Source organism: Paramormyrops kingsleyae, chromosome 10 (assembly GCF_048594095.1).
Source record: "Paramormyrops kingsleyae isolate MSU_618 chromosome 10, PKINGS_0.4, whole genome shotgun sequence".
Taxonomy (NCBI): Eukaryota; Metazoa; Chordata; class Actinopteri; order Osteoglossiformes; family Mormyridae; genus Paramormyrops; species Paramormyrops kingsleyae.
The window spans coordinates 6742624-6756811 of NC_132806.1; the positions used below are offsets into that span (position 1 = coordinate 6742624).

At 42.0% G+C, this 14188-nt stretch overlaps 1 protein-coding gene across 7 annotated transcripts in view; it reads left to right on the top strand.

The window, feature by feature from the left end:
• Window positions 1-13540, top strand: part of gigyf1a (GRB10 interacting GYF protein 1a) — a 34401-nt gene extending 20861 nt beyond the window's left edge. For all 7 annotated transcript variants that reach the window (XM_023790474.2, XM_023790470.2, XM_023790473.2 and 4 more), the window contains exons 20-26: window positions 221-423; window positions 537-697; window positions 1036-1199; window positions 7141-7185; window positions 7449-7590; window positions 8030-11138; window positions 11308-13540. In XM_023790474.2, coding sequence (XP_023646242.1) covers window positions 221-423; window positions 537-697; window positions 1036-1199; window positions 7141-7185; window positions 7449-7590; window positions 8030-8097 — 783 coding nt within the window. In that variant the 3' untranslated portion in view covers window positions 8098-11138; window positions 11308-13540. The remainder of the gene's footprint in view (window positions 1-220; window positions 424-536; window positions 698-1035; window positions 1200-7140; window positions 7186-7448; window positions 7591-8029; window positions 11139-11307) is intronic.
• Window positions 13541-14188: the final 648 nt, after the last annotated feature.

The window sequence follows — 14188 nt, forward strand, 5'->3', positions numbered from 1 at the left end:
CCATTAAGGCATTTTTATCATGGTTATCATAAGGTCAAGGCTCGTGAGTGCAATTTGCAGTCAAACTGCATCCAGCAAACAGCTTTGTGCTCAGATTGGAGGTGATTTACATGTTTCTTACTGTTAATCAAGTCATATCAAAGTTTGGGAAGAATCAAAGCAATTTAATGTTGTGCCCCCACCTCCCCCCGCCCTGCAACACACACACCTACATTTATAGCATGGAGGCATGTCGCTGGGGAACCCTGGTGTGTCTGCGCTGGGGGGGCAGTGGAGCGATGGCCCAGGTGGACTCTGGGCTAGCAGCGGCATGGAGGCCAAGTCCAGCGGCAGCAGCTTGGGTCTTTGGGATGAGGCGGTGAAGAGCCAGGCCAGCCTCCGCAACATGGGCCTCAAGACCAGCCGCAGCAGCCCGTCTCTCAGGTACGGCTTGCCGGCCCGCAGGGCACCTCATCCCTGTGCATCTCGCACGTCTGCCACTCGGTGGCCTGCTCCCATGTGACGTGGACGTCCGTTTGCTGTCTGTCGCTGAGCAGTGAGCCGTACCTGCTGAACCGACGCAAGCGCACAGAGGAGGAGGACAAGCTTCTGAAGCTGCTGCAGGGCATGAAGCCGCAGGACGGCTTCACCACCTGGTGTGAGCAGATGCTGCACGCGCTCAACACGTCCGCCAACAACACCACCTCCTCGTTTGATGGTAAGGCCTCCTGCTCCGCATCGGCGGATTCCTTTGCAGTTCTCTGGTTTGCTCTCCTTCGCTCTTAAATGTTGAGCCTCTCTAGTTTGGCTCGTCCTCATTCCCCGAGAACTTGCCTTTGAATGTTTTGCTGAAATGACCTTAAACAGCAGTTGGCTTGAAGAGCTTGTCAGTAGAAGCTGCCTGGTTCTTGCATACGGTCTTAGACTATCTATGTACTCATGTTCTGATGGTTGAGAATTGCATATGCACAACTTGGTATGTTTGTTGGATTGGTCCTGTATACCTACTTGGTCCTGGGTTACATGGTGCCCCATTCTGCCCGCCTTGCTCTTCAGTTGCCACCATTGTGGCATACCTGAAGGAGGTGGAGTCCCCCTACGACGTGCTGGACTTCATCCGCTCCTACCTGGGGGACACTGTGGAAGCCAAAGAGTTCGCCAAACAGTTCCTGGAGCGCCGTGCCAAACAGAAAGCCAACCACCAGAGGCAGCAACAGCAGGTGGGTGTACGGAGGAGAGTGTTTGAACCTCTATGGGGGAGGAGAGAGAGGAGCAGATCTGCATTGTACTGTCCAACTCAAAGCTTTATGGAAATGGAAATGCTACAGTCCTGATTTGTTAAGCTTTTTGACCATGGAAGTCAGTGTCTTTCTGTGCACACAACAATGCAGGAAGCATTAGGAGCCGGCAGCTCGGGTGAATTCAGGAGCGCGTGAATCACAGATGGAGCTGCGATGCGGCTGGTTGCTATGGATCCCGACATTTTGTATTTGCAAGAGCGATAGTGGCGGTTTTGTCTCTGGGGCTAATGGCTTCTAAAGCCAGTGCCCTTAATGCCTCAATTAATCCTGTCAGTGGGGAGAGGACTAATGTGATGGACGTCTAGCTGTAATGTGGCAATTTTAAACAAGAAGCACTAGTTAGGATTGCTGTAATGGTCTGGCACTTTCAGCAGCAAATTAGAGGCCTCCAACCAAATTATCCCTGGCAGTAGTAACCTGTAATGTTCCCCGTCACAATGAATTTGTGCAGCGAAGTTTTGTCTCATTCAGAGAGACTATTTAGATATTGATTAGTGTTGACTAATGATGGTACTCCCACATTTTCTGTATCAGCTCATTTATATTTGGTTATCTGAGTGGTCTTTGTACATTAACCTTGGACTTCCTTGGGATGCTATCATCCCAAAATCTAGTTGCGTCAAGCAGTAACTTTCACTGAACAATTCTGTAATATCAAAGTAAATTCCACCCCTTTTGGATTAACTGTGATTTAAATGTCCTCTGGATTGAATGCCATGCGTCATCCTTTTTTTTGTGTACGGTGTGCCTTGCTATGTGCTTTCTGAGTTAGGCCTACTTGGCCGTGATCCTATTTGGCAAAATGAATGAATTAAAAACATATTTAGTTTTGTCAATGTGAATTTTACATCAACGTGACAACCTATTAAGCATTTTGGGTCTGGTATAAAGCTACCATTGAAATACTGCATTAGACTGATTAGAATGCATTTTTCAAATTTCGCGGTATATGTATTTTCAAAAATGTTCATTTATTTTTTTTGGGATATAGTGACAACCTTATCTTGGAAGGTTTTTATTTTTACTCTTTAATGATGCTGAGAAAATATTTTAAAAGATCTAAGTCTCGGCTATTATTCTTTGTAATGGTCCAATGTCCCATCGATTTTATTTTATCTTAAACAGCATTTTTGGCAGCTGAGACCTTGAATTTTGTCAACCCTGTCAGAAAAAATCATAATATAAAACACATTTAACACAAATAACACACAATATAAGTACAATAGAAATGTTATTGACAAACTAATTTTTTTAATCAATCTGAACATACGTTTAATAACTGAAAAAAAAATCCATCTGATGCAGTTGACAGCCGATTGACGGAATTGATATATAAAACACAAAATAGTATACAAACATTTTTTAAATACTACTCAGAATGCCATTTGAAGCCTGAATATTCTATTTTTGGTCATTCTAACAAAACTTGCATCATAACCTTTGAAATACGAAATTAAAGTAAAGTTGACAAAATTATTTTGCACAATAGTCTTAGTGAGTAGGCATTTATTTTTAATGCTAATCAAAATAAATAAATCACAGGGCCCTGATGGCATCTTACCTATAGTGTTAAAAGAGATGAGGGATATTATTTGCCGACCCTTAACTTTACTGTTTCAAAAATCCTTATCTGAAGGTGTGGTACCTTCTGATTGGAAGCAAGAATGATTCCTGGTCTTAGAGGAATGTCATACGAGGAAAGGTTATTTGAGCTAAATCTGTTCAGCCTCAAGCAAAGGAGACTGAGGTGGGACATGATCCAGGTCTATAAGATTCTAACAGGTTTGGATGCTGTTCAACCGAATAGTTACTTCAGCATTAGTTCAAATACAAGAACTCGTGGCCATAGGTGGAAATTAGCGGGAGAACATTTCAAACTGGATTTAAGGAAGCACTTCTTTACACAGCGTGTAGTCAGAGTATGGAATAGTCTTCCTGATAATGTAGTGCAAGCTGAATCCTTGGGTTCCTTTAAATCAGAGCTAGATAAGATTTTAACAACTCTGAGCTATTAGTTAAGTTCTCCCCAAGCGAGCTCGATGGGCCGAATGGCCTCCTCTCGTTTGTATAGTTCTTATTTTCTTATGTTCTATATATATATATATATATATATACACACACACACACACACACACACACACACACACACACACACACACATATGATTTATATATATATACTCATCTAAAGGATTATTAGGAACACCTGTTCAATTTCTCATTAATGCAATTATCTAATCAACCAATCACATGGCAGTTGATTTATGCTTTATGCTCGATAAACATATCGCAAAATTCTGCATGATACACAATGAATATTTTAAATGATTTTATCTACGCACGCCATGCATGTGAACATTTGACCTACTGGATGGAGCTTTCATGCAAAAAATAAATTCCTTTCTCTTGACATGTCGATCAGCTGTTTAGCCAGTGAAGCAATCGTGATGATGAATAGTGAGTTTCGAGTTACCCCATAAGTTTCAAGTTCACCCCTTCTGTGACAGCCAGTAGTTTGCACCAATAACATACGTTTGCAAATGTTTTTAAAAAGGAGTGTTTTTGTTAACTGTTATAAAAACTTACATTTAGCTTAATAGTTTAACTGACATCAGGTTTTATTACATTAAGGTTTATTTTACTCAATAAAACTTGTTTCACTTATGAGATTAATGATGTATATTTTGCTCTAGCGATGTTTAATTGATTTACAGCTGTATCTTCATATCCATAGCGAGATGTTTAAAATTTAGCTTGGTAAACATGTTTGTTTAACCGGCATGATTTTAATAATAATTAGCTTTGATAAAATAATATTTGGGATGCTGCTTTACCTATATGCTTTTATCTAATTTTGTCTTGCTTTAGTGATCCTGCTGTAATTCAGGTTTCCCCACGCACTGTAGATCTCTGCACCTTGTTGGACAGAGTTGAGGGCTTTGATTGTAATGGGAAACATTATGGTTATTTTAAATTGTTGTGTTTAATTTTGATTTAATTTAAGTTTTCCCTCAGATTTTTTATTTCAAGAGTGAGTTTCAAAAACATTTCAACGGCAGCTGGGGAAATTAAACTTTAGTTTCTTGTAGCTAGAGGTGGGCGATAAATCGATTTTATCGAATTTACAGTTCAGGATGATGTGTTTTTAATGAAAATCAATTTTATTGCTTATTTTAAACGCGACCGCCAGAAGCGGAGCTAATGTGACGCACCGTTCTTCATGGGTACATTAGCGCGGCGCACACAAACAACATGGCAATGGTTCGGGTTTGCGCCATCAGAGTCCTCGTTGCAATGTCTGTTTAAAAATTGTTGCAACCAAAGGAAGTAGCATGACAAATTTATTCCAGCACCTAAAGCAGAGGCACACAGTGGAGTGGGAGAAGTTTAGCTCCTAGCGAAATGAAAATACCTGCAGCACCAGCACAACATCCAAAGTTAAGCAAGCAACCGTCCCTGACACGTTTTCGAATGGTGTGCCATATGATAAGAATGAGCACAGTGGAAGGCGATAACTAACGCTCTCGCGATGTATATTGCAAAAGACATGGTGCCCATACATACTGTGGAAAAGCCAGGATTCATTAACATGCTAAAAGTTTTCACAAGTTTCTAAAAGTGTTTACAATGGCGTGATCTGCCATCTCACTTACAAGCATCTTTTTTGCCTTGTCAGATTGCACTTTAACTCTAAAGTAAAAAAACTAAAAAATTGACAAATTTTATTGCCTCACACTGATATTTTAAATTCAACAAGTTTAAGTTCAAGAATTTTAATTTCAATTATGTTGTTGGCTTCCAATTAAACATTGCCTATCTAGTGTTTTGCGATTCTGTTAGTAGTGTACCTATCAAATCAAAGACAGGAACCATATAGCTAATATGCACACTTCAATATTTATCACAAATCATATCGTCATCAAAATATGTGTTACTGCACATTGCTGATTGTCCTCTTATTCTGCAGCTCTAATACCACAACAGTACATATATGTACTTCAGGGTGGTGTGAGAGCATGGAAATGTACATTTTTGGGCATGGCTTTGTGAAAGTACAGTGGTACCTCAGTTCTCGAACTCGAATTTCTTAAAAGTCGAACCAACCAGTTCGAAAAAAAAATACCTAGAGCTCGATCTGAATCTCAGAAGTCAAACCGTGAACGCCGACCTAAGATAACTTGTACGCGCGGGGAAATGAGTCACGCGGCCCATCTCTCAGCAGAAACAAAGGGTAAAGCTTCAGTCTCAGCCTCGCATTCCCTGTGATAGCATCGTGCATGTTTACACTAGCTGTAACAGTAATTATTATTATTTAATAAAATACATTTAAAAATAAAGATTTCTTAATTATTTTAATATTAATAATAAACCATTAATACATTTAATTACAATAATATTGTCTCCGTTCCGTCCCCGCTCGGCACGACACGGAGACAAAGGCGCAGATGTCAGGGTATCGGGGAATATGGGGTTTAATTACAGGTAAGGCAGGCAAAACGCAGACGGACAATACAATGACCGGACTGGGGAAACGAACTGAAATGTGGACAAAATACAGAGGCCTAATGACAACAACCAGAAACAGCTGATCACACGGGGATTCCACATGGGGTTAACAAGGGGGCGTGGCACACGGAAGGAGTGGACGATCAGGACAGGGCACATTGTTTGGATACATTTTCTTACTTTACAAATTACCATTTTGATAAATGTTCTTAGATGTGTTTAGTACAGTATATGCTCTTCTTGTTTTATCCGGTTCATTTTGTGTTTAAATGCAAAAAAAAAAAAACATATTTAGGTGTAATTTTTTGGGGCCGGGAACCAATTAATTGGTTTTCCATTATTTCTTATGGAGAAAATTCGATCAGAACTCGAACGTTTTAGGATTCGATCCGGAGTTCTGAACGGATTAAGTTCAAGTTCTGAGGTACCACTGTATAAATTTAATCCCCATTGAAATCTGGTGACAAATGTGATATGAGCTGTTCAATATTTGTGGTACTGTACAAGCTGGAGATATGGGCCAAGGTGCAGTGTGAACTGCAGATGTGTTTGCACTCACTGAGGTGGCAGGTAGTGATGCATAGTGTTGGGTTGAGGTAATATTCCCTATTTCTGCATTGTTTGGCCTTTGACTGTTGCACAAGTTTAGTAAATTAATGACGTCTTGTGTTGTTCAGGTTCTCCTATCTGATTTGGTTAAAGATCTGATTACTTCATCTGAAATATGCCAAGAAACTGACAACAGATATTGCTTGACTAGTTTGGCAGTTTCTGCTACAGCATAGCGAGTGACAGCAGGAAATAAGCTGTACATGCTGAAGATGACGTTCTGCTGCATAGTTTTTTGAGAAAGATCTGTGCTATATGTTTAGAAATTGACAAATTTTATTACCTCACACTGATATTTTAAATTCAACAAGTTTAAGTTCAAGAATTTTTATTTCAATTATGCTGTTGGCTTCCGATTATCAAAACAGAATCTAGATCAAATGATTGTGCTGCATTTCATTTTGCAGTGATACTCCCTTTTTGTCTTGTGTTTATAAATCCAGCGTGCTCCTTTCCAGCCTCTTTTTGTTTTGAATATTTATGGTTCAAAGAAATCCACTGTTAAAAAGTTTTTTTTTAATTCAGTAAATGCATATTTCCAAAGTCAGTGAATAATCATGCTAAATAGTTGTGATCTCATGATTTTTGTTCTCCAGCAATATTTTCCATGAAACCGAAAAGTGAAAACGTTTTGTGAATAAAATTTGTTGCCTCCATGTTAAAGTATTTTCCTTCTGTTGATTGATGTGAGCTGGCATCCATACTCTGTGTGCAAATTACTAAGGCATCTCTTCCTTTCTCTATAGCTGTCGAAGGAAGTAGCAGGACTGACGATGAACTTCCCCATTCAGGTATGGCAACCCTCTGCTGACTTACTCATTGGTGAGAGTAGTTTCTGTCTTGGCTAGCACAGGAACTGTTTATCTAGTTTAACACGGTGTGCATTTGTGAAGCTTGCAGTTACAGGTTATAGTTCTGTTAGATCTTGATGTTTGAGTGAAGCAGTTGAGGTTAAACTCGCAGGATGTTCAGCCTGTTGATGTTCAGAGAGCCCCAGTCTGACTCTATAGACGAGTGATGCTGACATCACTGCCTTTCACTCCTGTTTCCCCAGGACTCGATGAGGGGCGTGAACCCCACGCTGCAGTCGATGTTCCAGGCAGCCCACATGGGGAAGGGCGGCGTGTACGATGGCCAAGGGAGCAAGATGAAGAAGAAGCAGTCCATGATGTTGCACTCCGACCCCAGCATCTTAGGTGGGCTTCCTCTTCACCCTCCTCGGCTCCATGACCCATCTGAGGGTCACACAGTAAGCTTTATGAGCGCAGGAACCGCGGCTTTCAACCAGATTGTTCTGGATCGCACTGTGCTCTGTAAGGTCGTTCCTAAGGTAATCGAATGTTACACTTAGAGCAGGACTTTGTATAATATTAATGGTTAAAGTCTGACGCCATTGCTGGTTGGAGCTGCATTTGTGCTAATTCCAAGATTCTGAGTCATTTTAGGCAGCCAGATGGTGGCCTTTACCTTCTCGCAGGCCAGTCATGCCAAAGTGGGCAGGTGTAAGGCATGAGTACATGGTACCATTTAAGGTAGTGAATAGAAGGGTCCCATCCAGATTCAGGATGCCTTGTGATTATGGGCTGTCCTGATTATGGCATGTTACTCTAACTGTCCTTTCCTCATCCCCTGCAGGGTACTCATTCCACAGCGCTGGGGACCGGCTAAGCGTGAGTGAGATGGAGATGGTGGAGGAGTATTGATCCACAGCAATAGCTACCTGAGGCCTTTTTTTTGTTATCTGTTTTAGTTGTTTTTTTGTTTATTTTTTGTTGTTTTTGTCTGACACTCAGACACCCTGATGATGAATGTGCACTCTAGGGGAGAGGCCGGGGCAAAGAGTGGATTGGCCTTACACCCCCACCTCCATAAGGAGGTAGAGAAGGGGTGGAGTGTAGGTGGGGTAGGGTTGGGGGGAGGGGGGCGGAGAGACAGCAAACAGAGGAGATTTTCTGGCACTTATATCAGTAAGCACCTTAATCGAAACTACTGCACTTTATTAAGAGGGATTTGAAATAGGGGTTTTTTTTTTTTCCTTTTTAAGATCACAATTCTACACGCATGCATACATACACGTATGTGTGTGTGTGTGTGTGTGCGTGCGTGCGTGTGTGTATGTGTGTGTGCGTGAGAGAGAGAGAGAAAGAGACGACTGGAAGGTTACAAGGTGGAATTATTCTTGGGGGGGCTTTTTTACATGATCAGAAAACAAATCCTTTCTTGAGAAACTGTTTTTTGTTTTTTAAAAAAACATTTATATAAAAAGTAAAGCTATTAAAATGGATAAAAAAACTTGAAGATTGCACTTGCATTAAAAAAAAAAGATTAGGTATAGAAATCAATATTTTTGTGAGTGTGAGTGAGTTTATGAGAATACTAGTCTGCACGATATTTTTCTCATCACTTTCCAAGATATGTAGTGATGATGCCATTGTCCGTTTTTTTTTTTTTTTTTTTTAAAACAGATTTTCGTACTTCCTGAGCTCTGTGTATGTGTGTGTCTGATGGGACGTGACCCTTTGTCACTAATGCATCCCGACCTGTGTGAACGATCCCTGTACATATGAACGCAGACACATTCTGCCGCATCACATCGCTGCCCCTATTGGCTCTAGGTCCTGCTCCCCTTTCTACGGCTTTCATAGCTGTGCTAAGTGTAGACACTACAAGCACAGGTGTGTGTGTGTGGGTAAGTGGGGGGGGGGGGGGTGGATGCGAGTGTGTGTGCCAGTCTGTTGGTGTTAAATGATTTTTGTATTATTTTTCTTGCATTCAGCAGCTGTACAGTTTGGACCGTGATTCTCATCTGATTTAATTTGCCCCTTTTGTTTGCTCTTTTGTGTTTATTTATGAACAGAACTGTGCAAAGCGTTCGTATCAGTATATTTAAAGACGTGGTCTGGTGTTGTTACTGTGCGTGCGTGCGCGTGTGTGTGTGTGTGTGTGTGTGTGTGTGTGTGTGTGTGTGTGTATGTGTGTGTGTATGCGTGCGTGTGTGCGTGCGCGTGTGCCTGCTCGCGCGAATGGAATGAGCTGTAGGATCACGTTCCACGCAGTGTGAAGTATTGTTCAGTCAGTTCAGTTTGGAGGCTGCTGCCTTTTTTCTTCCCCTCTGTCCTGTCGTCTCGGCGAGAAGATGCGTCTGTTTATCCTTTTCTTAAAAAAAAAAAAAGAAAAAAAAAAAGACAAAAACATGAATGTATTCCAAAAAAAAAGAGAGAGAGATTACCTGGCGGATATTTTTTCCACGCATGCAAGATGAAAGGATGAGCTGATAGCGTGAGTTCATCCCGATACCCTGCAGAACACACTGCCTCTTCGGTCCTTTCAGAGGGACGGACTCTGAAACGAAAAGCTTTTCTATTCCTTACAGGAGGTTTTTGTTGTTTACAGATCACATGTATGTCTGTGGTTTTTTTTTTGGTTTTTTTGGGGGGGGGGGGGGTGCTACTTTGCAGTGCGAACTGAGACTGAGCTGCTCCAACTAGTGAGGTCAAAGCGCTCATTGACTGTCGACTGTGACCTTTGACCTTTAATGCTGTAGCTATAGGGTCTGTGGGGGAATGATGAGTATGAAGAAGCCACATTCTGTGTGTGTATATGTGTATATGTATGTATGTGTGTGTGTGTGTGTGTGAGTATGTATGTGTGTGTGTGTGAGTATGTGCTCCCTTTTTATGAATCTTTGGGAAGGGGGAGCAACTTTTAAGCAGTATGATGGTTGTTGGATTCATTTTTTTTTCTTTTAATCAACAAACTGTTTTTCTATACTTTTTGTGGTACTTGACCTACGAAACGGAAAAAAACCTTTGTGTATGTGCTAATGTGCGGAAAGCAGGAAGCCAGACTGGAGCTCCTGCCTGTCCCCTGCGAGAAGGCTGCTGCTTCGCACCCCTGCCACGCCCCCCCCCCCCCCACACACACACACACACACACACACACATACATATACATACACATATTGTTACATACATTCATTCATGCATATTACACACACACACACTCTTTCTATGCACTTTGGTTTGTTAGAAACTGTGAGGAACTTTCTTTAGGGTGGGGGAGCGAGCAGCAATCTGGGAGACAGTGTTCATAGGTTTCTGGTTTTGTATGAAAAAGGACAAAGATCTTACCCTCTGTACTGTGTGTTAATGTGTGCTTATGTGTGTATATATACAGACTTTTGTATATATACATCCATGAACACACACAATTCTATATGTACTTATTTTTATATGTCAAAAAAACTAAGGATGTTTGAAATGAAGGATTTTCATGCAGCAACAACAGTTTGAATGATAAACCGACCTTTTCATAAAAAAGATACTGGATTAAGAAAAAAATTAAAAAAAAAGAAACTCCTGTGTTCCTCCATACCTCATTCCCCGAAAAGGAGTGAGGAGAGGAACAATGACAACAAAAGACACATAAACTCCATGTGGGAGGGTTTGCACGCGCTGCGGCGGCCTCTTCCAGGATTGCTCCTCAGAGTAGGATGTAAGAAGAAGGGACTTGCCAAGCTGCAGCTCTGGATGGTGGTGTGGGGACCAAGGAGTCTCGCAGCTTCCCCTAGACTCTCATGGAAAGCGCTTTGACTTGTTGGACGAGCTTAGCGAGACGTGGGAGAAGCTTTGTGTTTGGGTTTCTGTTTCTTTCTGTCCCAGATATTGTTTTTTCTCCAGAACACCAAGGAATCTAATCGAGTGAATGTTGATTTGGTGACAGCAAGAAGCAGACTGTTTTAATGGTATGGTTGCCTGCTCCCCTGGCAAACTACTTTAAATGCATGTTATTGAATATTCACGTCTGTTAAATTTTGACCAATTTTCTAATTTACGTCAGGCTGCTATTGGCAGACAGGAGCAGATCCACTAACTCCTCGTGCTCCTTCCCTTTCCCCCCACTCTTGTTTTTAGGCAGTTGCTGGGCAGAAATGGTGGCTGCAGTGCATTGTGGGAAGGAGGAACACTGAAGACCTAGACCTCGATCTTCCACGACTCCACTGCTGCTTGACCCAAGATGCATTCAGTAGACCTGGCCCACGTTTATTTTTTGGCACCTTTCAGGCCGCTGCTGCCCCCTGTACTTTAATGGAGAAACTGCATTGTCACCCTTTGGGCGAGATTGATAAGGGGCAGAGAGGATGACATGAGCATGGATAGGGCCTCTGGAAACTGCTGCCCCAAGGACTGATAACAGTGGCGATGCCCAGCTACTGCTTCCTGTGCTCTGCCTCTTGGAGTTCAGTTTTCTGGACTGGAGGAAGAATTCCGGGCAGCTTGTAAGGAGCTAGAGCCGACTGCCATGTAAGGGCTGAGTTTAGTGAAGGCTTTTCGTACTGAACTTACAGCTGTGATTTCTCTGCTGGTAACGGACACACCACACACACCACACACACAGCCAGCCAGCAGCACCCATAGAGCACGACTGAACACACGCTGAAGGCTTTCAGTACAGCTGCAAAGGAACATGCACACAGTCTCACGCATGCAGTGGAGTCCGGCTGCCATGTAAATAATGTACATATCTTTTTTCCCCTTTGTTTTTTTTTCACATGCCTTAATTGTACAGATTAGCCCTGGGTGGCAAACTCTTTAAAGACAGAAATTCAAAACAATGCTATGATCTACAGAAATGTGACTTTTGGAAGGCAAGGTCTTGAGCATGTGTGCAAAGAAGAGGATGATGGGACCTCTGTGTTCCTGCAGAAGAAGTGAATCCTGGTTGCTCAAAGCTCATTTGGTTGTATCTATAATGTGTCCCTAGTAGCAGACATACACCAGTATAGTGTGTGTGGAGAAACGGATCTGCATTGAAGGAAGGCTGTAACCTTTTGAACTGTGTGACTTTGTAAAAACTTTTTTTTTTTGATGCCCATTCATGTAGCTGTGGTGTCGAACCCTGGTCACGGGTCCGCGCCGACTTGGAGCCGAGTTGACTGGCTGGGGCGGGAGTCTTGCACCAATCATAATCCATAGATCCAGGTCAAAGACCACGCCTCCTAATCTTGCTTGTCTGTGCCACTTCAGCGCCGGAAGCCCCAAGGTGGGGTGTGTGGAAAGTAGTACAAAACAGACCTGTTACATTTGCGCACTCTTGCATGCAGGCTAGGGGGTGTTTCATGTGTGTGCTCTCAAACTCCGCTTCCACTGTTTCATGCTGAACTGTATATCTGTGTTCCACACCAGTTTATGGTACTGTAAAGTAGTGACAGTCAAGTCCATTTGTGCTTAACAGTAGTTATGTGGTTATTGTTAATGCTGAGGGGTTCCACTAGAGGGGGCTGGTGACCTGCATTAGCGTAGCTGTCTCCTGAAATCAAATGACCGGACTAGATTTTAACAAAAATGATTAGCATGATGAAAACTTTCTGGCATTGATGGCTTTCCATGTGTGATGGACTGGAGTACTTACTGTGAAGTTGGCTTACATCGGTTATGTTTAGAGACACATGGCCAGCACTCTGCTACATGTCACTCAGTCCACAATAAGCCCTCATGTGCCCCCTCAAAATTCTTTCCAAGAGAATTTCTTGCTTGTTTTAAGCTGTGTGGATATGTTGTGTGGCCTATTTGGGAGGATAATATAGAGGAAATTATACAAGTGAAACTTTGAGGCACACGAGCACTTTCACAGGCGTAGGTTTGCTAGATAGATTATCCTCATGGTTTTTTTTAATCATCTGTTGAGTTGTCAGGTGGGAATCCCATGTCCATATACTAATAGTTGTGGGCCCGACTCCTTTCTATGTGTTGCAGAGTACTAATGTCACAGTGAAGTGTTTTGGACAGTGATGTGCCATCCTGGTGAGACTACACTGTGATTTTGATTATATTTTTGTTATTGAACATCCTGAAATCACACACATGTCCTGGGGTTAATGGTGAATCCCGAATGCCTCTGAAAGAACGACATGCATTTCCTCCAGCGCCCTATTAAAACTCTGACATTGTCCCCCCCCCACCCGCGATCAGGCCCCAGACCATCCAGTCAGCTCCACCTCCACGGCTTTAAGAATTTTGAATGTTTTAGAGATTATATAACAAACAAGAAAAGGAAAAAGAACAACTTTATGTACATAGTTTTTTTTTCTGGTTTGAAGCGAACAATAATGTAAAAAAAAATAAATAAATTCAAAGTTAAATTTCACTGATTTTTTTTTGTAATTTGTAATGTTTTTATTAATCATAAACTTCAAATGTACAGCAGTGATAATCAGATGGCCATTGCATATAGTTCACAATGGCACACTGCTCAAAATAATCAAATCATATGGAAATCATAAGCTTCGGTTACCCCTATATGCCTTTATCAGCTTGCCAAGCATATTGCTCCATAATTCAGTCCTTTCTTTGGTATCATTAATCCAACTCAACATTTCTTCCATAAAGATGCTATTCTGATCATTTGGCCTATCCAGTCTACAATGTCAGGAGTTTTAAATTTCCAGTTGTGCAAGGTCAGCCTGACTGCTGTGCTGATTCCCACTATTACTGTAGTGAACTGGTTTTTGGTCAGATCTGATGCCCTTGCCCTGTCTGTCCCCCATCTGACAAAATTGCGGGCATAGTGGCAGTGCTACGTCAAGCCGGTTTCCTCATTGCTACAACACTTTACTTCAGAAGGGATAGCCCAATGAACATTCCCGTGTCACATGCATAAGTACCTACCTCACTGTGGCATTTCCAACATTTGTCATTGTTAATACCATTCTGTGAAACTTTGAAGGTGTCCAATAATATCCATCCATTTTTGTAACTGCTTGTCCTATTCAGGATTGCGGTGGGTCTGGAGCCT